General features: G+C 38.5%; 2 protein-coding genes across 4 annotated transcripts in view; both read left to right on the top strand.

Annotated features, from left to right (window-relative positions):
• Nucleotides 1-386: 386 nt before the first annotated feature.
• phpt1 (phosphohistidine phosphatase 1) lies at nucleotides 387-4,863 on the top strand. The gene is made up of 3 exons (XM_038268333.1): nucleotides 387-770; nucleotides 4,544-4,671; nucleotides 4,762-4,863. The coding sequence occupies exons 1-3, from the start codon at nucleotides 605-607 to the stop codon at nucleotides 4,852-4,854; spliced, it is 387 nt and encodes a 128-aa protein (XP_038124261.1). The 5' UTR covers nucleotides 387-604; the 3' UTR covers nucleotides 4,855-4,863.
• Nucleotides 4,864-9,620: 4,757 nt separating this feature from the next.
• The window catches only part of mamdc4 (MAM domain containing 4), a 30,166-nt gene continuing 14,799 nt past the window's right edge, over nucleotides 9,621-24,987 (top strand). Inside the window, exons 1-14 of one of the 3 annotated variants that reach the window (XM_038268370.1) lie at nucleotides 9,623-9,754; nucleotides 13,765-13,857; nucleotides 13,951-14,112; nucleotides 15,396-15,521; nucleotides 19,585-19,818; nucleotides 19,935-20,060; nucleotides 20,348-20,500; nucleotides 20,610-20,713; nucleotides 21,299-21,454; nucleotides 21,860-21,950; nucleotides 22,063-22,179; nucleotides 23,647-23,739; nucleotides 23,832-23,966; nucleotides 24,041-24,189. In XM_038268370.1, the coding sequence (XP_038124298.1) occupies nucleotides 9,703-9,754; nucleotides 13,765-13,857; nucleotides 13,951-14,112; nucleotides 15,396-15,521; nucleotides 19,585-19,818; nucleotides 19,935-20,060; nucleotides 20,348-20,500; nucleotides 20,610-20,713; nucleotides 21,299-21,454; nucleotides 21,860-21,950; nucleotides 22,063-22,179; nucleotides 23,647-23,739; nucleotides 23,832-23,966; nucleotides 24,041-24,189 (1,791 nt within the window). In that variant the 5' untranslated portion in view covers nucleotides 9,623-9,702. Of the gene's footprint in view, nucleotides 9,755-13,764; nucleotides 13,858-13,950; nucleotides 14,113-15,395; nucleotides 15,522-19,584; nucleotides 19,819-19,934; nucleotides 20,061-20,347; nucleotides 20,501-20,609; nucleotides 20,714-21,298; nucleotides 21,455-21,859; nucleotides 21,951-22,062; nucleotides 22,180-23,646; nucleotides 23,740-23,828; nucleotides 23,967-24,040; nucleotides 24,190-24,987 lie in introns of all 3 variants that reach the window. The other 2 variants (XM_038268368.1, XM_038268371.1) reach the window with 2 other exon arrangements.

Genomic DNA, 24,987 nt, shown 5'->3' with positions numbered 1-24,987 from the left:
AAAACAAGAAAACGCTATAACAACCAGGCCAATTTATAAATTCATTTTAAATAATTGACACATAGTTAAAATAATTTGCAGTCTTTTGCAGAATGTACTGCTTTCCTGGCGAGAATGCCACTTACAATATGGCGAACATTTTGACGCATTGTTTCTGGCTGACGAAAACCAACGCTGGTGTAGGGCACCGGACGTACAGACTTCAGAATAAAAGCTGAATAAGACTAAACAATTTTATTCAATTTGCTTTGACTTAAAAAAATTAAATCTATTGTCATTTTTAAATGTAATAGATTGATAACAGTGTGAATGTGCAATTTCAATCACTCCCTTCACACTTACAGTTTTCAACATTATTTAACTTTGAAATTTGAAACCGGAAAAGCAAGTGTTGTCGCTACAGCATCATGGCGGCGGCGGTACAGGCTTGAAAAGAGATACAGCTGTAATTGTCGTAATTTTTAACTTTTAACTGTCCAACTAAAATTAAAATCACACCAGCCTGCTGGAGAATTTTTTTTTAGAGGAGCTGGAGATTGATGAGAAGTTCCGAGCTTTCGGTCTGCTGCTCGCTTTGTTGCTCGGTTTGCTAAAGAGTTTTGAGATGTGCTCCCAGACCAAAGCGGCGGCTCTCATGGCCAACATTCCACGGGTAGACATCGATCCCTCTGGGGTTTTTAAATATGTGCTGATCCGGGTTCATAGCCGAGAGGAGGGAGACGACGCGGAGATAGATATAGTCCGAGGATACGCCTGGGCTGAGTATCACGGTGAGTCATTGAAACTCCTAAAACAGGAGGCACTGCTAGGGCTTTATGTTGTGCTCCACCTGAATTTTTGTAAATACTTTTTATTGGCACATGGATATTTTATTAATAATAGTGAGATAAATCCTCATTAGGCATTGAACCGTTTGGCCAAATTGCTTCAACGATTCCCACAGTTCATGAGGCTCCATGTGAACATGTCACCACCTACTGGTAGAGTGAAGAACTACAGTTAGTAATTTTATTATTATTTTTTTTTTTACTAATTGTTTTTTTTTTTTTTTTTTGCTTTTTTTTCTTCCATTTCCGTTAAAACTATTAATGATTGGTGTGTATAACAAAGTCTTTTATACGTTTTGTTTTTAGTGTAAAATGTCTTAGAAGAAAAAAATCATGTAAGATGCACCGCTTTTCTGCCATTTTAGTGAAATCACCTCAAGCAGACAGAGAAAATGTTTCTGCAAATTGAGCAATGATGAGCAAAATTGTATTAGTCATTTTTATTCAAACATAATAGTTTTTACAATTTTTTGTTTTAATCAGGTTGGAAGTTTTGTGTTCAACCAATCTTTTGGCTAAACCAACCAATCTAATTGGGCAGTGTTTTTAATCTAATATATATTTGTATTAAGGCAAACCAATACAAATTAGTCACATAAGACAAAATACTTGTTAAGTGTTATCGCATCTTTCAAAAGTCTAACCACCTTAGCAGTGGAAATCCATGTCTTACAGCTGACACCAGCAATGGTAACTGCTCATCAGAAAACAAATCTAATTAACATTAATGTTACAACTGTGACTGGTGGCTTGCACAGATTTTGATCATTACATTGTTTAATCTGACCAAAATAGTTTTAACCAAGTAGAACCAATCTATTTTTAGAATATGTCCTAACTCTATTCAACTGACAGCAGTTCCTACAAACCACCACATCTGGATTGAATACTGAGGCTATTTAGATGCTTTCTTGTGAGGTTTTATGGTGGTTGGCAAACTAGGTAAAGTGCATTACCACCAACAACTTTAAAGGAGTTAAACAAGCAAACAAGACTCACCCCAAGAAAAAAAAAAAGAATGAAAAATTAATATTTTTCAGATCTCTTTAACTTAACCCAACATAATACTTAATCACATTCATCATCATAATTTCTAATTTATCTTTAAGTTATCGTCACTCTGCCAGTTTCTGATGGTCCTACTCTTTTTTCCATCATGCTTTCAACCATTTCCCACTTTAAATCCCTGACTTCCAGATACTTTTCTGCAGCTTTCGCTATTATTTCGATTTTTTCGGTTTTCCTTGAAAAGAACAAAATCTTTCTTTTTTACAACCTGTCGAAGTTCTCGCACGGTTTGAACCACTTCCTGAAGCGGTCACGTGGTATCATAGTAGAGAGGCTTCAGACATCATCTAAATGAATCACGCCCTACATACACTATATTGCCAAAAGTATTTGCTCACCTGCCTTGACTCACATATGAGCTTAAGTGACATCCCGTTCCTAATCCATAGGGTTCAATATGACGTCGGTCCACCCTTTGCAGCTAGAACAGCTTCAACTCTTCTGGGAAGGCTGTCCACAAGGTTTAGGAGTGTGTTTATGGGAATTTTTGACCATTCTTCCAGAAGCGCATTTGTGAGGTCGCACACTGATGTTGGACGAGAAGGCCTGGCTCTCAGTCTCCGCTCTAATTCATCCCAAAGGTGTTCTATCGGGTTGAGGTCAGGACTCTGTGCAGGCCAGTCAAGTTCATCCACACCAGACTCTGTCATCCATGTCTTTATGGACCTTGCTTTGTGCACTGGTGCACAGTCATGTTGGAAGAGGAAGGGGCCAGCTCCAAACTGTTCCCACAAAGTTGGGAGCATGGAATTGTCCAAAATGTCTTGGTATGCTGAAGCATTCAGAGTTCCTTTCACTGGAACTAAGGGGCCAAGCCCAGCTCCTGAAAAACAACCTCACACCATAATCCCCCCTCCACCAAACTTTACACTTGGCACAATGCAGTCAGACAAGTACCGTTCTCCTGGCAACCGCCAAACCCAGACCCGTCCATCAGATTGCCAGATGGAGAAGCGCGATTCGTCACTCCAGAGAACGCGTCTCCACTGCTCTAGAGTCCAGTGGCGGCGTGCTTTACACCACCGCATCCGACGCTTTGCATTGCACTTGGTGATGTATGGCTTGGATGCAGCTGCTCGACCATGGAAACCCATTCCATGAAGCTCTCTGCGCACTGTTCTTGAGCTAATCTGAAGGCCACATGAAGTTTGGAGGTCTGTAGTGATTGACTCTGCAGAAAGTTGGCGACCTCTTCGCACTATGCGCGTCAGCATCCGCTGACCCCGCTCCGTCAGTTTACGTGGCCTACCACTTCGTGGCTGAGTTGCTGTCGTTCCCAAACACTTCCATTTTCTTATAATACAGCTGACAGTTGACTGTGGAATATTTAGGAGCGAGGAAATTTCACGACTGGATTTGTTGCACAGGTGGCATCCTATCACAGTTCCACGCTGGAATTCACTGAGCTCCTGAGAGCGACCCATTCTTTCACAAATGTTTGTAAAAACAGTCTGCATGCCTAGGTGCTTGAATTTATACACCTGTGGCCATGGAAGTGATTGGAACACCTGATTCCAATAATTTTGATGGGTGAGCAAATACTTTTGGCAATATAGTGTATATTATAATCCTTGGAAGTAGTGATGTTGAGATGAAGCCTCATGAGGCATTGAACCGTTTGGCCAATTTGCTTCAACGATCCCCACAGTTCATGAGGCTCCATGTGAACATGTCACCACCTACTGGTGTAAAGCAGAACTACAGTTAGTAATAAAATCTGTGATTTTTTTGCAAACATTTTTCTCTTTTTCCCCCCTTTTAAGATAATTTGAAATTGTTAAAATTTTGTGTTTATAATAAAATATTTTGTAATTTTTTTTGTGTAAAATTTCTTAGAACAATCATAAAAGGTTCACAGTTTTTCTGCCATTTTTGTGAAATAAACTCAAGCAGACAGTAAAAGTGTTTGTGCAAATTGGGCAATGAAGAGCAAGGTGCTAGTCATTTTTATTCAAACATAATAGCTTTTCCACATTTTTTATTTTTATTCAATCGGAAGTTGTGTCCAACCAATCTTTTGGCTAAACCGACCTTAATTTGGCAGCGTTTTTACCCAATCTATATTTTTTCTAGGGCAAACCAATGCAAATTAGTCTCATTTGCCAAAATATTAAGTTTAATCGCAACTTTTAAAAGCGAAAGGCAGATTTTGAACCACCAACCTCTAGAGTGAGAACCTGTGTTCTTCTTCTCGAAGCGGTCACGTGGTTTCGCGGTAGCGAGGCCTCGGACATCATCAATTCTGGGCCCTCCTCTATAAATTAATCACGCCTCTACACGCGCTTTGGGCAAACGCCACCTCCATTACTCGAAACACGCCTCGAAGCCTCGGCTTATCTCATAACATCACTTCTTGGAAGCAAAACTACATTGGACCCTATAGAAATATTATATAAACATATGTTGTCATTTTTTTATGAACACCATTACTAGCATAATATTTCTTACCATGCTTAATAAAGCTACTAAACTGGATTTTTAAAACGCCAGCACATTCCCACTAAGTTATTGATTCTGCTCATTGCTCCTTCAGTGATATTGTTCAGTTAGCACACAATATTTGAAATGATCCGCCCCGTTTTCTACTTGTTGCATTTGTAGACATGAAAAGTGACTGCTGATAAAGTTCACTCTCTGACTTATTACAGCTGATATCTACGACAAGGTTTCAGAGGAGCTGGAAAAAGGTGGAATACTGGACTGCGAGTGTGTCGGAGGAGGCAGGATAAAACATGATCCAGGTGCCAAGAAGATCCATGTGTACGGTTACTCAATTGTAAGAAGAAAACCCTGGAATATATCTTCCAATTGTCATAGCGTCTTTTTAGGATTTTTATTTACTGTTATTTTATTACTTGATTCACAGGGATTTGGAAGAGCAAACCATGCGGTGACCACAGAGAAACTGAAGGATCAATACCCAGACTATGAGGTGACCTGGGATAATGAAGGCTACTAAGCTAAGCAGCAGATGGACTGAAGCGTGCTCAGTGTTCTGCACCCTCATAGCCGCCAGTCGGCCATTTGGTGACATGGAAAACCTACTAAATCTATTGCAAAACCAAGAGTGACTCTGAGAATGAGATGTTAGGAAATAAAAGGTTTTATTTCCTTCATTACATCTTTGCTGCATCAAGAACTCATACTTGTGCACAAGTATTAATTTCTGACTGACTTTATCCATCGCAATGTTTAAAAAAATATTTTAGTCTCCTTCAGCTGAGTTAATAATAAAAAAGTTTTTCTTAAGCAGTCTGATATAGTATGGAATTAATCCAGGTTATAGGAAAATAGAAATCGTAACAGTTTGGCAGAGTAAATATCGTGCTTTTTTTTATTGAAAAGACTTGAAATCCTGATAACTCATGTTAAAGGCCATAAACTGATTAACAAAATTTGTTTGTTTGTTTTGAATTTCTCAACTATATGTTGTTTTCTGTTGCTTTGTATTTTTTGATTATTTAAAAAAAGGTTTATCATTTCAGGAAAATTGCACTGAAATGTTCTCATTTTACTGAGAAAATCACCTTAAAAGTTGGAAATAAGGATTTTGCGACAGTTTAACATGTTAAATTAGTAAAATATGTGGAAGAAAACGAGCCTCTAGTGCATCTAGTGTTACCAACCGTCCCTGGAAAAAAGAAACTGTCCCATATAATTAGAATCTATAAGCCACATTTACACTATCTTTTTGAAACTGTGCCGAGAGCGGTCAGAGCACGGTAACCGAGATAACTGTTGAGTGTAAAGGGAAGTGGACCATGCCAGACACAACCAAACCGCACTAAATCAGGTACTAGTTCATCAGTAGAGCTCAGTGTGGTTCAGTTGAGGCTCGGTTCTCTGATAACAAAGAGCACATGAGCAGACGAGTCCTCTGCTATTTACAGTTAATTTTCAATTTAATTTATTTCTATAGCACCAATTCACAACACCTCATCTCAACACTTTACAGTTCAACCAGATCATACAGTCAAATTGATCAAAGTTTTATATCTAAGGAAAACCAGTTGATTGCATTGACTCAAATTCAATACCTCACACTAAGCATGCTTGTAGTGACAGTAGAGAGGAAAAACTCCCTTTTAACAGGAAGAAACCTCCAGCAGAACCAGACTCAGTGTAAGTGGCCATCTGCTGAGGCAGACTGGGGTTCAAGGAGACAGAAGCAGAGACACAAAAAGCAGCTGTAAAAGGCGGCACTGTCCAGGAAACACAGCCAGGCAGACGAGCTCTGAGCCAGCTTCCATGTCAGAGGATGAAGAGAGCACATCCAGCTGGTCACGGTCAGAGAAACAGGACTACACTGGAAAACAGGCCGATCTCAAACATCTATAAACAAGGGTGTTGATGGAAGCAGCACAACTGATATTTCTCTCCAGGATGGCGTCATAGCCAAACAGGAACAGATTAGGCAAAGCTACTATGAGAAAAAGCAGAGAGAGCAGAACGTTAGAGATTGAAATAACAGATTCTGCAGAATAGTAGAATAGAGACGGAATGAAGCAGAATGATGAAATGGGGGTCCCTATGTCCTCCAGCAGTCTAAACCTATAGCAGCATAACTATAGAGATAGCTCAGCTTCCAGTAGTTCACATCAGTAAGTTGCTTGCCAACCACCATAAAACAGTAGAACTGCTAACATTCAAAATCTTCTCAACACTACATAAAATGACTTAAAGAGCAAGGTGTTCAAAGGCTGTACCTGACTCTCCACAAACAACAAATATCACAATTATAACCAAACATAACTTCCTGAATGTTATGGGAGCCACCGCTTTGATTTGCTTGATTCTTTCCTTCGATCCCAGCAGTATTACCGTAGATCGTCTTAAGGAACAAAGCTCACAGTGGAAAAATTCAAAATCTACGTAATTAATATTTTCTTAAAATAAGTGCATTTGTTCTTGGATGGAGGAGGTAAAGGAGACATTTTGCCAATGGAACATCTTATTTTAAGAGTAAAAATACTCATTCCATTGGCAATCTATCTCATTTACCTATTAAATTAAGGGTCAATTCATTTAATTTAAGACATTTTTACTTATTTCTAGCTAATTTTTTATAGTGCAGATCAGTTTCAGAGGGGTAGTGTAAGTGGGGCAACAGAATTTACTGATTTAAATTCAGGTTCAAGTTTATAGAATATTTTTATAGAAAAAGAATGCAAAAAAAAATAACCCATGCCAGTAGGAGGAACACAATACCTGGCCAAGAGGTGTCCCTTATTTACAGGTGCTGGTCATAAAATTAGAATATCATGAAAAAGTAGATTGATTTCAGTAATTCCATTTAAAAAGTGAAACTTGTATATTATATTCATACATTACATACAAACTCATATATTTCAGATGTTTATTTTGTTTAATTTTGATGATTACAAATGACAACAAATGAAAATCTCAAATTCATCATATCAGAAAATTAGAATATTGTGAAAAGGTTCAAAATTGATGGCCCCTGGTGCCACACTCTAATCAGCTAATTAACTCAAACCACCTGCAAAAGCCTTTAAATGGTCTTTCAGTCTAGTTCTATAGGCTACACAATCATGGGGAAGACTGCTGACTTGACAGTTGTCCAAAAGACGACCATCGACACCTTGTACAAGGAGGGCAAGACACAAAAGGTCATCGCTAAAGAGGCTGGCTGTTCACAGAGCTCAGTGTCCAAGCACATTAATAGAGAGGCGAAGGGAAGGAAAAGATGTGGTCGAAAAAAGTGTACAAGCAAGAGAGATAACCGCACCCTGGAGAGGATTGTGAAACAAAACCCATTCAAAAATGTGGGGGAGATTCACAAAGAGTGGACTGCAGCTGGAGTGAGTGCTTCAAGAACCACCACACACAGACGTATGAAAGACATGGGTTTCTGCTGTCGCATTCCTTGTGTCAAGCCACTCTTGAACCACAGACAGCGTCAGAAGCGTCTTGCCTGGGCTAAAGAGAAACAGGACTGGACTGCTGGTGAGTGGTCCAAAGTCATGTTCTCTGATGAAAGTAAATTTTGCATTTCCTTTGGAAATCAAGGTCCCAGAGTCTGGAGGAAAAGAAGAGAGGCACTTCATCCACGTTGCTTGAAGTCCAGTGTAAAGTTTCCACAGTCAGTGATGGTTTGGGGTGCCATGTCATCTGCTGGTGTTGGTCCATTGTGTTTTCTGAGGTCCAGGGTCAACGCAGCCACATACCAGGAAGTTTTAGAGCACTTCATGCTTCCTGCAGCTGACCAACTTTTTGGAGATGCAGATTTCATTTTCCAACAGGACTTGGCACCTGCACACAGTGCCAAAGCTACCAGTACCTGGTTGAAGGACCATGGTATCCCTTTTCTTAATTGGCCAGCAAACTCTCCTGACCTTAACCCCATAGAAAATCTATGGGGTATTGTGAAGAAGAAGATGCAATACACCAGACCCAACAATTCAGAAGAGCTAAAAGCCACTATTAGAGCAACCTGGGCTATCATAACACCTGAGCAGTGCCACAGACTGATCGACTCCATGCCACGCCGCATTGCTGCAGTAATACAGGCCAAAGGAGGCCCAACTAAATACTGAGTGCTGTACAAGCTCATACTTTTCATGTTCATACTTTTCAGTTGGCCAACATTTCTATAAATCCTTTGTTTTTATTGGTCTTCAGTAATATTCTAATTTTCTGATATGATGAATTTGAGATTTTCATTTGTTGTCATTTGTAATCATCAAAATTAAACAAAATAAACATCTGAAATATATGAGTTTGTATGTAATGTATGAATATAATATACAAGTTTCACTTTTTAAATGGAATTACTGAAATCAATCTACTTTTTCATGATATTCTAATTTTATGACCAGCACCTGTATATTCACAAGTTCGTTAACACTACCCGCTTCCATTTTTCTGTATTCTAACGCATTATATTGCTGAAAGTATATGCTCTCCCATCCAAATATTTGAAACCAGGCGTTCAAATCACTGAAGTATGCAGACTGTTTCTACAAATTTATGGTAGAACAGGCCGCTCTCAGGATCCCTAGACCTTCCCGTGTGGCACTGTGAGAGGATGCCACCAGTATAGCCAGTCCAGTCATGAAATTTCCTATAAAATGTCCACCCTGAGATGTCACTTGTATTAAACTGTTAAGCACTAAGAGTTCTAAATGAAAACATTTGCTACTTGTGATTTATGTCTGATTAAACAAAGAAAAAAAATCTATTCAAGCCTTCGACTCAAGTTCTGTATAAACATTGCAAAGCACAGTTTTAATCCTCAATTAAAAATCATTTGGATCACATTTGTTCCTCCAGGTTTTTAGTCAGCAGTGCTCCAAGCGGAGCTGTGATTTTGGCACAATTTAGCCATGTGTAGGAAAACTGGTCAAAGCAAAAAGCTGATATCCATTGGAGAACTTATTTTTTACACAATAGAGCCTTCAATCATGACATTAAGCTGGTTTGTCATCAAAAACCCCCTTTAAATCATTTTTAGTTATGCTGCAAGGCAACAGAAATAGAATATGTGCCACCATGCAGCCCCCATACAGAACAGCTTTGGGATAATTTGGCTGAGAACCAATCATCATGTTAGAATTTTGACAATCAATTCCAAGTATTAAATGCTGCGTTCACTCCCAGCATGTTTAAGCACATCTCTTGTGCAATATAAGTATGTCTGCTGGCATATGGCGTTTGTTTTATGGTTGTTTTTGCAAGCTGGCTGATTTTAAAGTCCAACTGTTATCTGCGGGAAATAAAGTTTAGAGTCGGCCAGTGAAATCTCTTCAGACAGCACTCAGACTGAGATGTGATCTAACGGGAAAAAATGCCACGTTTTCAGAGATCAACCTTCTTGTTGCTGTTATCTTTGCAGTTTGGTAAGATGATATTCAAAGCCACTAAATGACACCTTTGTTGTATCCGGCGGTTAGAAGTGTTTTACATTTTTATATGAACCTTTTGCCTGCTTTGTCTTTTTCAGTGACTGTCCTATTCTCCATTTACTTTAGTTTCAAATAGATAAAGTCAAAACCAGTAGAGGTTTTGTGAGTTACATTCTCCAATTCAGAAAGATTTAATAGTTTATTAAACTGCAGTATTTATTCATATTATGAATTATTGTAAACAATTGTCTTTGCAGGTGAAATCTGAGCCAAACATTTCTTTACCAAGCTTTTTTAAGTTCTGAAAAGACCTAAATCCAAGCCTTAACCCTTTAAAGCCAAGTGTATCATATTTGATACATTTGGTTTCTAACCTCTGCGTCATCAGTGTGATATTTTTGTTCTTGAACATCCTTATTTACACAATCAGGCACATTTAGTGAAGAGAAAACATAAAAGAATTACACAGAAATGCTTCATGTTTTAGAGTTGATACAAATAAATGATCTAACACAAATTTTGTGGTTTTTTTTATTTAATTTGTCAGACAGTTCAATGATGACTGTAATTTAAAAAAAAGTCAATTATTTAATGGCTAAATACAGCAGATTTTTTCATGCAAATCAATGTTGATCTATTTATTTTAGAGAAATAATTTGCCAGCCTTCCTGCGTTCTGCTTGCTATAGTTCTAGCTGAGGAATTTAGGCAATAATTTACTTAGAAAAATCTACAAACGCCCTCATCCAAGGCAAGACGCAGCTCAGAAAGAAGTTTTCCAGTTAACCGCTCCCCTGCAAAACGGATCTACTGTTATATCCTTAAAGAAATACATAAAAAATTTATTTTAATTTAACCTAAAACACATATATTTAACAAGATTTCGGTTAATGGCAAGCATTTCCATACTTTGCTAAAATCTACACCCCTTAGGAAGCTTACAATCTATTACCTGTGTGTGAGGGTAAAATGACACCAGAAAGTGATATTTTATTCTTGTTTTATTATGTAAGATATTGATCTAATCAGGATTGTTGAAATTTATACAGTTAAATAGTAGTGGTCTAAATAAGAGTTTCAAATTGAACCTTTTGAAACTAGAATGAACTTTGTATACAGATGAAATAGTATATCATTTTTTGAGTAAGTTACAATTGTATGAAAAGGTTAATTTAATTCAGTTACTCAGTTCAGTAAGTGAAACATCAAGATTCATCGCACAGTTTTAAATTCTTTATTTCTTTCATTCATAATTTTCCTTTAAAGCTACTAAAATCTGACAGTTAAAACTAGAATAACACCAAACAAATATAAAGTTTAGTTCAACGGTGTTGGTTTGATTAAAAGGATGTTTTCAACCTACTCATAGATATCCAAAAACAACTTTTAATCTGATGAAAAACCCCTTAACAGAACTTCTATTCTAAATTGTTGAATATTTTTATTTAGTATTTTCTTATAATCACACATTAAAATTCTTCAGTTAAAAGAAAGTTTATATGATTTGGGTTTTTTTAGTCATCTGGAATGTTGTCAGGTCATTGGGGCTCTTTATAATGGCAATTATCATGTTCCATTTAATGCTGTACAGTGTTTTAAACCCCTTGAACTCTATCAAACGCCTTTTAGTTAGATAATGGAAAGCTGTGCATTTCTCTATGGCCTTTGAGCCTACTGTTACAAGCTGGGCCATAAACCTTTAGAAACAATCATACTAAGAGTTTGGCCCTGATTCCTCCTAGTTAATCTGTAAAAGCTTCAAACAGAAGCACTGATATTACATGTACTCCTTTAACTATCATGAATCTTCTTTAATATTGTAAAATTCAGCTCATTATGTTAATTTTTCTCTATTTTGTTATTTTCATTGTAATAAAAATACACTTAAGTTGTTAAGATGCTGACAGCATACATTGGAGTTAATGTATTCATCCACCAGTCAGGTTAGCCCAGCTTAACTAACTCGGTTTTCATGACCTTACTGTTTTTTATGATCAGTTTCTCATTTCCTCAAAGGAATGTGTACGTGAATTACTGAATGTAGTGTAAAGAGAACATGAGACCATTTACAATTCAAAAAATCTGCTCAGAAATAAATTATCCTAATGCTGTCTTATTGTGAACAGCATTTAAGGTCGGTTGTATTTAGATAGTGGAGTTTTGCTGGTATTTATATGTATATACATTTTTTTTTACTATCATATATTCACAGAGCCTTCTCAACTCCATTTAAACCCTTCACAATCCTGGATCACTGTCACAGGATCATTCCCCTCCACTTATTAAACACATAAATACATTTAAAAAATATGGTAATGACATAAATTTTTAGTATGAATCCAGTTTTACTTATAGGACCAAACCCAGTATATAAAAAAGAATAATCGTTAACATTGGACGATATATGAGAAATTAGGAGAAATTCTACCTAATTCCCCAGACCTATTAATTTTGTCCACTGGCTACTGCTGGAAAAAATACAAATCTTAACAATGGCACTCTTGCACGGAGCCCCTAAAGGGACATGAAGAGAAAAAATAAACTTTTGCGAGATCCCGCAATAGTTTTGCGAGATCTCGCAAAAGTATTGCGGGATCTCGCAAAAGTATTGGGGGATCTAGCAAAAGTATTGCGGGATCTCACAAAAGTATTGGGGGATCTCGCAAAAGTATTGGGGGATCTCGCAAAAGTTTTGCAGGATCTCGCAAAAGTATTGGGGGATCTCGCAAAAGTATTGCAGGATCTTGCAAAAGTATTGGGGGATCTCGCAAAAGTTTTGCGGGATCTCGCAAAAGTATTGGGGGATCTCGCAAAAGTTTTACGGGACTTTGCAAAAGTATTGGGGGATCTCGCAAAAGTATTGCGGGATCTCGCAAAAGTATTGGGGGATCTCGCAAAAGTTTTGCGGGATCTCGCAAAAGTATTGGGGGATCTCGCAAAAGTATTGCGGGATCTCGCAAAAGTATTGCGGGATCTCACAAAAGTATTGCAGGATCTTGCAAAAGTATTGCCGGATCTCGCAAAAGTATTGGGGGATCTCGCAAAAGTATTGGGGGAATCTCGCAAAAGTATTGCGGGATCTCACAAAAGTATTGGGGGATCTCGCAAAAGTATTGGGGGATCTCGCAAAAGTTTTGCAGGATCTCGCAAAAGTATTGGGGGATCTCGCAAAAGTATTGCAGGATCTTGCAAAAGTATTGGGGGATCTCGCAAAAGTATTGGGGGATCTCGCAAAAGTATTGCGGGATCTCGCAAAAGTATTGCGGGATCTCACAAAAGTATTGCAGGATCTCGCAAAAGTATTGCCGGATCTCGCAAAAGTATTGGGGGATCTCGCAAAAGTATTGGGGGAATCTTACAAAAGTATTGCGGGATCTCGCAAAAGTATTGCAGGATTTCGCAAAAGTATTGCGGGATCTCGCAAAAGTATTGTGGGATCTCACAAAAGTATTGCGGGATCTCGCTAAAGTATTGGGGGATCTCGCAAAAATATTGGGGGATCTAGCAAAAGTATTGCGGGATCTCACAAAAGTATTGCGGGATCTCACAAAAGTATTGCAGGATCTCGCAAAAGTATTGCGGGATCTTGCAAAAGTATTGGGGGATCTCGCAAAAGTATTGGGGGATCTAGCAAAAGTATTGTGGGATCTCGCAAAAGTATTGGGGGATCTCGCAAAAGTTTTGCGGGATCTCGCAAAAGTATTGGGGGATCTCGCAAAAGTATTGCAGGATCTCGCAAAAATATTGCAGGATCTCGCAAAAGTTATTTTTTCCCCTCCATGTCCCTTTAGGGGCTCCGTACGTTTGAGATTTGTTGAAATTTTTTATTTTTTTACCTCATTGAAAAATAGAAGCATAATTTTTCTCCATGTTGTGTTTTAAAATGTCAGAGTAAAATTTTACACAATGAAGTGCCTTATAAGATAATTATGCCTGAAATTGTTGTTGAAGACGTCTGTTTAGATACTGTCTCAATAACATGAAATATTTCAACTTATAACACAGTTTATGCTTCCTGGTCGTCACTGTGTGAGACTCCTGAAGGGAAATGTGACTTTGTGTGTGATTGTTCTGACTGTGCCGATGAGCAAAACTGTGGTAAGTTTGAATGAGTAGCTATTAAATATTTCAGCAATTAATTATTCAGGATTTCGCGTAAATTGATCTAAGGTTTTAAATTTGATTACTTAGGCTATTCTGGGAAAACGTTTGAATGTGACTTTGAGGATGCGGGACTGTGTGGATGGACCATCGAACCCTCTGGAGGAGAATACACATGGGAGAGAGTTCAGAGTGGCGACCATCTGCTGGACAGTGGACCATCATCTGACTACACCACTGGCACACCTACAGGTCAGAAAATGCTTCTGCTGTGTAAAGTTCTCCTCTATGGAGGGTAGTGAGTGCCACTATACAAAAAAAAAAAGACTTGTAAAAATATTATCTAAATGTGCCATTAGTTTATTAAAAGTAAAAATAAAATAAAAAAGTAGTGCCTATGGAAGTAAAACAGTCTCATTGGAGCCTGCCTGTTTTTTTACAATGAATTTTAAACACAGAATTTTTTTACACATTAAATTCCTTATAACGAAACTTTATCTGGTGAAAATTCAGCTGCAAAATATTTACCTACAAAAAATTTGCCTGTATAAAATTCAGCTGGAAAAAAATCGAGGGCAAATGTTTCAACCTTCTGGTGAACTCAAGCCGAAGCAATCTACACTTGATGCAGTCGAACAGCTTCTAGCCAATTAAGTGAGCTCATTTGGTCAGAAAAAAAAAGAAGTTTGACGACCGCTGTCTATTAGTAGCTACCTGACCTTTTGTGATCATATCTTATTATCAAAATAAAAATGTCCTCATTCTACGGAAGAGGATTAGGGCCACTGAAAAAAAAAAAAGTTAACAGATTTTTTTCATTTTATTTCAGTATAGCATGGGGAAAAAGTCAGAATTCTGACTTTAATCTCAGAATTCGGACTTTTTTTCTCAGAATTCTGACTTTTTTCCCATGTAAACTGAAATAAAATTTAAAAATCAGTTAACTTTTTAATTTTTTTTCAGTGGCCCTAATCCTCTTCCGTGTCATTCAGCTTCATTCAGCCGGGAAATTTTTTTTACAGCTGAATTTTTTGCAACTAAATTTTTTACAGCTGAATTTTTTGCAGCTGATTTTTTCATAACAGAATTTTTTACAGCTGATTTTTTTGCAGCTGATTTTTTTACAGCTGAAATTTTTGCAGGCAAATTATTTACCAGATATAAATTCAGTGTAAGGAATTCAATGTGTAAAATTACGTGTTAAAAACATTCAGTGTTTAAAATTCGGTGTATTAAAAAAAGGCAGATTCCAATTAGACTGTTTTTCTTCCATAGTTTTTCTTGTTACCTGGTAAAAGTGTAACTTGCTATGTTATTACTATGTCATTACATAGTTGTTGATGTACTGTTAGAGAAGGTGTTACTGTAAATTTCTATCTTGCATAAGGTTGTTTGATGATAATGAAACCATAAACACTCTGCCAGTGGCATGTATTAAAGAGGCTGACTTTTCCAGCTAAGATAAAAGAGATCCTGTACTAAACTAAACTACTTTATAGCTTAAATTAAAGCCTTTACTGTCTCCTGTCATATAGGTTGGTTCATGTCAGTGAGTGCAGTGGGGACAGCTTTTCTTCAGAGGTCGAATATAATCTCTCCGGAGATAAAACACTCTTCACCAACCTGTCGTCTGCGTCTCAGATACTTCCTGTGGGACTCAGGTAACGGCTCCAAGCTGAAATGACTGTTCTGATGGTTAGAAAACAGTAGCTAAAGCCGCCTTCACATTTGTTGGCTTCATGCGAGAGCAAATTTTTTTATTATACTGCCACCTACCCATCCATCTATCCATGCATGGATTCATCCATCCATTCATCCATCCACCCATCCATCCATCCGTCCTTCCGTCCATCCATCCATCCATCCATCCATTCGTCCATCCATCCATCCGTCTGTCCATCCATCCATCCATCTATCTATCCATCCATTCGTCCATCCATCCATTCATCCATCCATTCATCCAGCCATTCATCCATCCATCCATCCATCCATGCATCCATCACCCCATTCATCCATCCATTCATCCACCCATTCATCCATCCATCCATCCATCCATCACCCCATTCATCCATCCATCCATCCATCCATCACCCCATTCATCCATCCAACCATCCATCCATTCATCCACCCATCCATCCATCCATCCATCCATCCATTCATCCACGCATTCATCCATTCATCCATGCATCCATCACCCCATTCATCCATCCATCCATCCATCCATCACCCCATTCATCCATCCAACCATCCATCCATTCATCCACCAATCCATCCATCCATCCATCCATTCATCTACCCATTCATCCAACCATCCATCCATCCATTCATCCATCCATCCACCCATCCATCACCCCATTCATCCATCCATTCATCCACCCATTCATCCATCCATCCATTCATCCACCCATCCATCCATTCATCCACCCATCCATCACCCCATTCATCCAGCCATTCATCCATCCATCCATCCATCCATCCATGCATCCATCACCCCATTCATCCATCCAACCATCCATCCATCCATCCATCCATCCATTCATCCACCCATCCATCACCCCATTCATCCATCCATCCATCCATTCATCCACCCATCCATCACCCCATTCATCCATCCATCCATACACCCATCCAACCATCCATCCATTCATCCATCCATCCATCCATCCATCACCCCATTCATCCATCCATCCATACACCCATCCAACCATCCATCCATTCATCCACCCAATTCATCTATCCATCCATCCATTCATCCACCCATCCATCACCCCATTCATCCAGCCATTCATCCATCCATCCATCCATCCATGCATCCATCACCCCATTCATCCATCCATCCATCACCCCATTCATCCATCCATCCATCCATCCATTCATCCACCCATCCATCACCCCATTCATTCATCCATCCATCCATCCATCCATTCATCCACCCATCCATCACCCCATTCATTCATCCATCCATCCATCCATCCATTCATCCATCCAACCATCCATCCATCCATCCATTCATCCACCCATCCATCACCCCATTCATCCATCCATCCATTCATCCACCCATCCATCACCCCATTCATCCATCCATCCATACACCCATCCAACCAACCATCCATCCATTCATCCATCCATCCATCCATCCATCCATCACCCCATTAATCCATCCATCCATACACCCATCCAACCATCCATCCATTCATCCACCCATGCATCCATCCATGCAACCATTCATCTGTCAATCCTTTCATTCATCATCCATCCATACATCCATCCCTCTATTCACCCATCCATAACACCATCCATCCATCCATCCATCCATCCATCCATTTATCCACCCATCCATCCACCCATCACCCCATTCATCTGTTCATTCATGCATCCATCCATCCATCCATCCATCCATCCATCCATCCATCCATCCATCCATCCATATACAGGTGCTGGTCATAAAATTAGAATATCATGAAAAAGTAGATTGATTTCAGTAATTCCATTTAAAAAGTGAAACTTGTATATTATATTCATACATTACATACAAACTCATATATTTCAGATGTTTATTTTGTTTAATTTTGATGATTACAAATGACAACAAATGAAAATCTCAAATTCATCATATCAGAAAATTAGAATATTGTGAAAAGGTTCAAAATTGATGGCCCCTGGTGCCACACTCTAATCAGCTAATTAACTCAAACCACCTGCAAAAGCCTTTAAATGGTCTTTCAGTCTAGTTCTATAGGCTACACAATCATGGGGAAGACTGCTGACTTGACAGTTGTCCAAAAGACGACCATCGACACCTTGTACAAGGAGGGCAAGACACAAAAGGTCATCGCTAAAGAGGCTGGCTGTTCACAGAGCTCAGTGTCCAAGCACATTAATAGAGAGGCGAAGGGAAGGAAAAGATGTGGTCGAAAAAAGTGTACAAGCAAGAGAGATAACCGCACCCTGGAGAGGATTGTGAAACAAAACCCATTCAAAAATGTGGGGGAGATTCACAAAGAGTGGACTGCAGCTGGAGTGAGTGCTTCAAGAACCACCACACACAGACGTATGAAAGACATGGGTTTCTGCTGTCGCATTCCTTGTGTCAAGCCACTCTTGAACCACAGACAGCGTCAGAAGCGTCTTGCCTGGGCTAAAGAGAAACAGGACTGGACTGCTGGTGAGTGGTCCAAAGTCATGTTCTCTGATGAAAGTAAATTTTGCATTTCCTTTGGAAATCAAGGTCCCAGAGTCTGGAGGAAAAGAAGAGAGGCACTTCATCCACGTTGCTTGAAGTCCAGTGTAAAGTTTCCACAGTCAGTGATGGTTTGGGGTGCCATGTCATCTGCTGGTGTTGGTCCATTGTGTTTTCTGAGGTCCAGGGTCAACGCAGCCACATACCAGGAAGTTTTAGAGCACTTCATGCTTCCTGCAGCTGACCAACTTTTTGGAGATGCAGATTTCATTTTCCAACAGGACTTGGCACCTGCACACAGTGCCAAAGCTACCAGTACCTGGTTGAAGGACCATGGTATCCCTGTTCTTAATTGGCCAGCAAACTCTCCTGACCTTAACCCCATAGAAAATCTATGGGGTATTGTGAAGAAGAAGATGCAATACACCAGACCCAACAATTCAGAAGAGCTAAAAGCCACTATTAGAGCAACCTGGGCTATCATAACACCTGAGCAGTGCCACAGACTGATCGACTCCATGCCACGCCGCATTGCTGCAGTAATACAGGCCAAAGGAGGCCCAACTAAATACTGAGTGCTGTACATGCTCATACTTTTCATGTTCATACTTTTCAGTTGGCCAACATTTCTATAAATCCTTTGTTTTTATTGGTCTTCAGTAATATTCTAATTTTCTGATATGATGAATTTGAGATTTTCATTTGTTGTCATTTGTAATCATCAAAATTAAACAAAATAAACATCTGAAATATATGAGTTTGTATGTAATGTATGAATATAATATACAAGTTTCACTTTTTAAATGGAATTACTGAAATCAATCTACTTTTTCATGATATTCTAATTTTATGACCAGCACCTGTAAGCGTCAATTCATTTATTGATCCATACATTCATCATCCATCCATTCATCATCCATCCATTCATGCATCCCTTCATCCAACCATCCATCTGTGCATTGGACCAACCAACAAACTGACTATCCTACCTAACTAACCTTGTCTATGTAAAGCACCTTGAGATGGCGTGTTGTGAAATGGCGCTATATAAATGAAATGAATTGAATTGAATGAACCTTATAGTGATTGCTTTTATCCATTATTTCAATTATTTCATTACTAATTATTTTAATTTAGACTAATAACCTCAAAAACAGGCTTAAATTACAAGACGACTGGACTTTCACTAACTTTTCGAAGATGTTTCACCACCTATTGAGATGTCTCTTTACATTACCTTGGCTCTATCCTGAGCAAAAATTGCCAAAGACTCTTAGTAAGTTGCTGAAACATCTTCAAAAACTGAGCGAAGGTCCAGTTGCCCTCCAAATTAAGCCTGTTTGTTGTCACCATGACCCAGCTGATGGAGAATTAACACAATCAGTTCTGACTAAGCTCTTTATTATTATGGACTGACTCATTCACTTTTATTTAGGCAATAATACAAAATTATAACTCTATCATCAGCATATACTGTAATTAGATATGAGCTTGACTAATGTGATATATTAGTTCTCTTGAAATATATCTATCTTTACCTGCAGGTCACACAGGTTTAGGATCTACTCCTCTGTGGGCTTCTATCCATCAGCAGGGCTCTGAGGAGGCTATCGTGTGGCGTCCTGAGGCCTCCAGTATTCGTAGCTGGAGGGAAGCTGACATTTTTCTGGGTCGCATTTCCTCCCCTTTTCGGATCCATCTATACACAGAGCGGTCAGAGGGACGGAAAGGCGATGTAGCTTTAGACCAGCTGGAGTTTCTAGACTGTGCTCTGCCCTGTAAGTTTAATGCCTCACCAGCTCCTCATTGACTTAAATGATCTTTAATTAATGTAGACTGCAAAATATGAGTAAGTACTTTGATTCAAAATGTATTTGTTTGTTTGACCCAATAGCGCCACCCCCTGGGATCAACTGTTCTGCAGAGATGGTGACCTGTCGTAGGGGGGGCTGCGTGGAGCAGCGGCAGGTCTGTGACGGCACTGATGACTGTGGCGATGGCACCGATGAGGAGTCCTGTGGTAAGACATGAGACCAAAGCAGTAAACGTTAAAAAAAAAACAAATTGAAAATCACAGAAGTTTTGAGTTTTCTCTCAATCAATGGAAATTCCACTAAAATGCTGCTACAGCCTGATTTTGAAAAATGAAACAAGGGTGTTTATTCCTTGTGCTAAAGTTATATAAGATGAAACAATGATTTTCTTCATTTAGTGCACTGCAAATGTCTATAATAAATCAATCAAACCGAGGAGTCCCCCACTCATCTGGTCCAGATTTGCAATTTAATAGTGAAACATTTTCTCCAGATGGTTACAACCGCTGTGACTTTGAGGAGGGTTTGTGTAATTGGGATCTGAGATCATTTTCTAAACTGAAATGGATCAGAACAAACCAAGAGAATATCTCAAGAACCGATCCCCTGAAAGGCCCAGGCAGAGATCACTCCAACTCAGCATCAGGTGTGTCTTTTTTTATTTCTGATTTTCACTGCTAAAGTCTGGTTTGATTCTACCCACTATCTCCCAGTTCAATAATCAAATTGTCCTTTTATTATCTTTCTTTTGACAGGTCACTTCCTGTACGTCACTGTCCCTGATAGTGGTCTCAAAATGGACTGGGCTTCTTTTCAGAGTCCGCCTCTTCAACCAACAAATAGCTCACATCCTTGTAAGGTTGGTTTGACAGGTTATGGATGCTCTATCTGACCTCTTTAGCAAATATATCTGCTTACATTAATGCAACAAAAAAAAGAATCAGTATTACAACTGCAGTTGATACAAATGTTGCTAAAAAATGGATGGATGGATGGATGGATGGATGGATGGATGGATGGATGGATGGATGGATGGATGGATGGATGGATGGATGGATGGATGGATGGAAGGATGGATGGATGGATGGATGGATGGATGGAAGGATGGAAGGATGGATGGATGGATGGATGGATGGATGGAAGGATGGATGGATGGATGGATGGATGGATGGATGGATGGATGGATGGATGGATGGATGGATGGATGGATGGATGGATGGATGGATGATAAATTGGTAGATGGATGGATGGATTATGGGTGTTTTAGGTTATAACGTCTAAAAATAAAATATTTTCATCCTTATCAGAACTTAGAAATTGGAGCATAAAACAATAAAATGTGCTACATCATCAGGACTGCGTTTCTGTAGTTAAAATTCTCCAATGATGTAAGTTTTATCATTTTAAAAGGTATTACCAGGAATTGCTCCTTTGTTTGCTTTAGATGGTCATGTACACTCACCAGTTTGGGCCGAGGTCCGGCGGCTTGACGGTGCTGGTTGCTCAACGCCTACTTTACCCAGCCTGGGAAAGAGGCGGAGCTTTAGGGGATCTATGGGCAAAGGCAGAGGTGGAGATCGTGTCGAACTCAACCTTCCAGGTAGATTAAGACGTAGCTCACGTATCTCCCATGGTAAATAGTAGTCAAACGACAAAAGTTGTTAACAATAATATTGTTCAAATATAAACGCAGATCATCTGCTTTGGTGAAAATCTACTGCAAGTGGTTACATGTAAAAACCCAGACATTTAATTTTATTCTATTTCTTTCTATAATATGTGCTTTACATAGAAGTTACAGTTATTTACATTTCAAATCAATATTCTGTAAATAACATTATTTTATATTTTTACATTTAAGTTTTTACATTTAAGTTTGGATATATTGATCCTACTAACGTTATGTATATTCTATGGATATTTTCTGCATTTTTGATCATTCAGGTCGGATTATCATAAATAAAAAGATAACCCTGTTTTCTTTTGTTCTGTCAAATCTCCACAGATTCTGATAATGGCCGCTATCAGAGACTTTGCTTATGGAGGCATTGGTGTTGACAGCATCGTGTTGTCTCCTGAATGCCGCCGGTCATCTGGTATGCTTGTCGTTGACATTTCCAAAAATATATCTTAGGTACAAAGTTTAAACAACTGCATCAAAAAACACTTTTCTTTTCTTTTTTTTCTTTTGTTTATTTTCCTGAGTAGAGAACAACACTCTTGAAACCATACCCAAACCTCCAAAGGATCCGTGCATTGATGATCCAGAGAAGATGTGTGATTTTAATGCAGACTGTGCTGAAGCAGAAGATGAAGCCAAATGCGGTGAGTTTCTTTCAACTAAAAAAAAAGCATCAGACAAAATAAGTCTCAGCCATTCATTTAAACAATAAGGTTATTTGCTTGAACGTGTGTTTTCAGCACTCAGAAGCTAAAAACATCTGCATTTTTCTTTTTCTTTTTTGCCCAAAAACCAGAATTAAATTCTATATCTATGTATTAATCTTCTTCCAATGTTTCCTGATGTGGTGCTTTTATTCTTTTAATTGCTCCATTAATGATGGCATTATTGCTCCTAAAGCCACAAATTTGTCCCAAGTCCATCCTGCTCATTAAACTTGGAAATATCTATTTTTCTTCCTCTTATCTTTATTATGTTATTCATTAAAGGAAATTTGGTAGGTTATACATTGTTTTCAGAGTATAACCAATGCAAAATGGATGAAGGGTTTTAATGTCTTTAGTTTAAAGTTTTTGAAAAGAAAAGGTCTTTGGTCCCTTTAAAATGATATCTTTTAATGAACTTAAATTGATTTCATTTACTGCTCGGAAAAGGGATGTTGGTAACTGAATTTAAGGTGATATGATTAATGCCACCAATTTCTTTCATTTGATCAGATTTAGATAGTGCAGGCAGTTTTTTTCCAACTCATTAATATAGTTTGAGGTGGCACATTATCGTCATTCTAGTTCTGTGTTTATTAGGAAGGCATCTTTCTCTGAATTTCAATTATTTTGTCACAACTTAGAACAGAAGACCCAGTATTCATGCAAGAAACGTGGGAAAAAAAATGTTTATTTAAAACCACAGGAATCAGAGTAGCAGTGACTCTGCAAAAGGAAACATAGGTTAGTGGCCACGTAACCCTGGTTTACAAGTTCAGTCCAGGCCCAGAGAACAAGGTAGGTTCCAGGCGGTGGGCTGCCAAAAAGTAGGGCGGGCGCCGCCCAGAGCGTACCAGATGATGCAGCCCCAAAGAACAAGCAGGAGCTCAAAGCCAGGTCAGGCAAACATATCAGAACAGGAACAGGCAGGCTCAGTGGTTGAGAGGCAGAACAGGTCAGGATCAGGAAATCAGAAACACCAAGAAACTCTAAAAACACTCTCACCACTGACTGGAGAGAACAAGAATAATCTTGCTCTGATGACTGGATGCAAGCAGCTTATATAAAGGCAGGAGTAGGTGGATCAGATGAGCAGTGATGAGAAACCAGGCAGAGTTAGACAGGTGAATGAAATGAATAATTAAGCCAGTCATAAGCACCAAGATAATAACATATTTAGCACATTTGCTTGTTTTTCTTTAATTGGGGCAACAAAGCTTAAGCACACACCAGCTAATGAGGACATCTAATAAAGAAAGCAGAAACATTTCCATTCCCAATATTAAGGATTTGATTAGAAATACAAGTCAGATAAAGGCCTGAATGTGCGCATTTGGTTTGGATCTTGTCTGTAAGGGTTTAAAGGATGCACTTCATGTGTGATGTCTTCATGTATGATTGCTGCAGGAGATTTCTCCTATGTTGAGGGAAGCTCTGGCTGGACTGACGCTAGTGTTGGGAGTCAAGGCTGGGTGCTCCATAAAAATGCTACAGCTAAAGGTAAAAATTATTATTAATTAATTAATTGATGCTGCCTATTTGTCCACTAATATGTGATGTGTTTTTTTTTTTTTTTACTTCTACAAAAGAAGAGTACCTGTATGTAGCTGAGGCTTCAGGTCAGCAGCTGACCGAAGCCCAGACTCGGACGCCCCTCCTGGGCCCTACAGGTCCAGTCTGTTCTCTAAGCTTTGACTTCGCTCTCACCGGGAGTTTGGATCACATCGGTAATTTCCAACCCAATGTCTGAAAGGTTTTTGATTTTTCTATACACAACAGTGATTACATCTTTTTGATAAAGGTGAGCTTTCGCTCAGAGTGATCGACAGCCTGCTGGGGCCGAGTCCTAAACTGTGGGAGTTCAGCGGAAAAACAGGAGCAGAGGAAAAGAAGGAGGAGGCCTGGCAACAAGCTAACATTCTTATTGGGCATAGAAAACATCGTTTCCAAGTATGTTTTTACAACTTAATTATTGCATTTTCTCTGATCCAATTTTCAAACCATTTAGGCCTCAAAATGCTTTTTTTTTTTTGTCTAACCTTTTCCATACAGATGAAACCAGAGATTAAATACATTTTATAAAAGTACTTAAATAATTTTCTGCACAGCTGGGTTATTGGATGCTTTTTATTTCCCACATTAGCTTGGTAATGAACACTTAACAGGAAAACATCAGGTATATGACTGGTAAAAACAGAGTTGGGTAGTAACAAGTTAAATTTACTCACTAAGTTACTTAAGTAACTTCTTTGCAAAAATATACATTTACAGTAGAAGTCGTTTCAGGACTTTACTTGAATAATGTTCTAATGAAAATAAAAAAAGTAAAATATTTGGTTGCTCTATCCATCATTAGTAATTTCAATGAAAAAGAACAAGTTTGTTTTTAAAATAGTGCTTCAGAAGAAGACACAGTTAATTTTTTTGTCAAAATAAGTGCTCCTTTTTTGTACACACTTCAACCTACAGTACCATGAAATTTGGTAGGTTTGGTTTCAGCCTGGAATTGTTATTTTTTGTCATTTTTCAGCCAATTATGTTTTTTTTATATATATATATATAGTTGTAAAAATACAAAAAATTGCACATAACTTTGCATTTCCATCCATCTTTATTGCATAATTTTAAGCAGATCAGATGTTATGATGAGTTGCTAATTAGTTGCGTCGCCTTTTTACCAAATTCTTTTTTTTTTTTTTTTTTTATTGAATGGCTTCTTCTCATTACATTTTGAGTAAAAATACATTG

Source organism: Cyprinodon tularosa, unplaced genomic scaffold (assembly GCF_016077235.1).
Source record: "Cyprinodon tularosa strain WSP-4 unplaced genomic scaffold, ASM1607723v1 ctg7, whole genome shotgun sequence".
In the NCBI taxonomy this organism is placed as follows: Eukaryota; Metazoa; Chordata; class Actinopteri; order Cyprinodontiformes; family Cyprinodontidae; genus Cyprinodon; species Cyprinodon tularosa.
The sequence above is the reverse complement of the archived record's forward strand: the minus strand, read 5'-3'. Positions and strand labels throughout refer to the sequence as shown.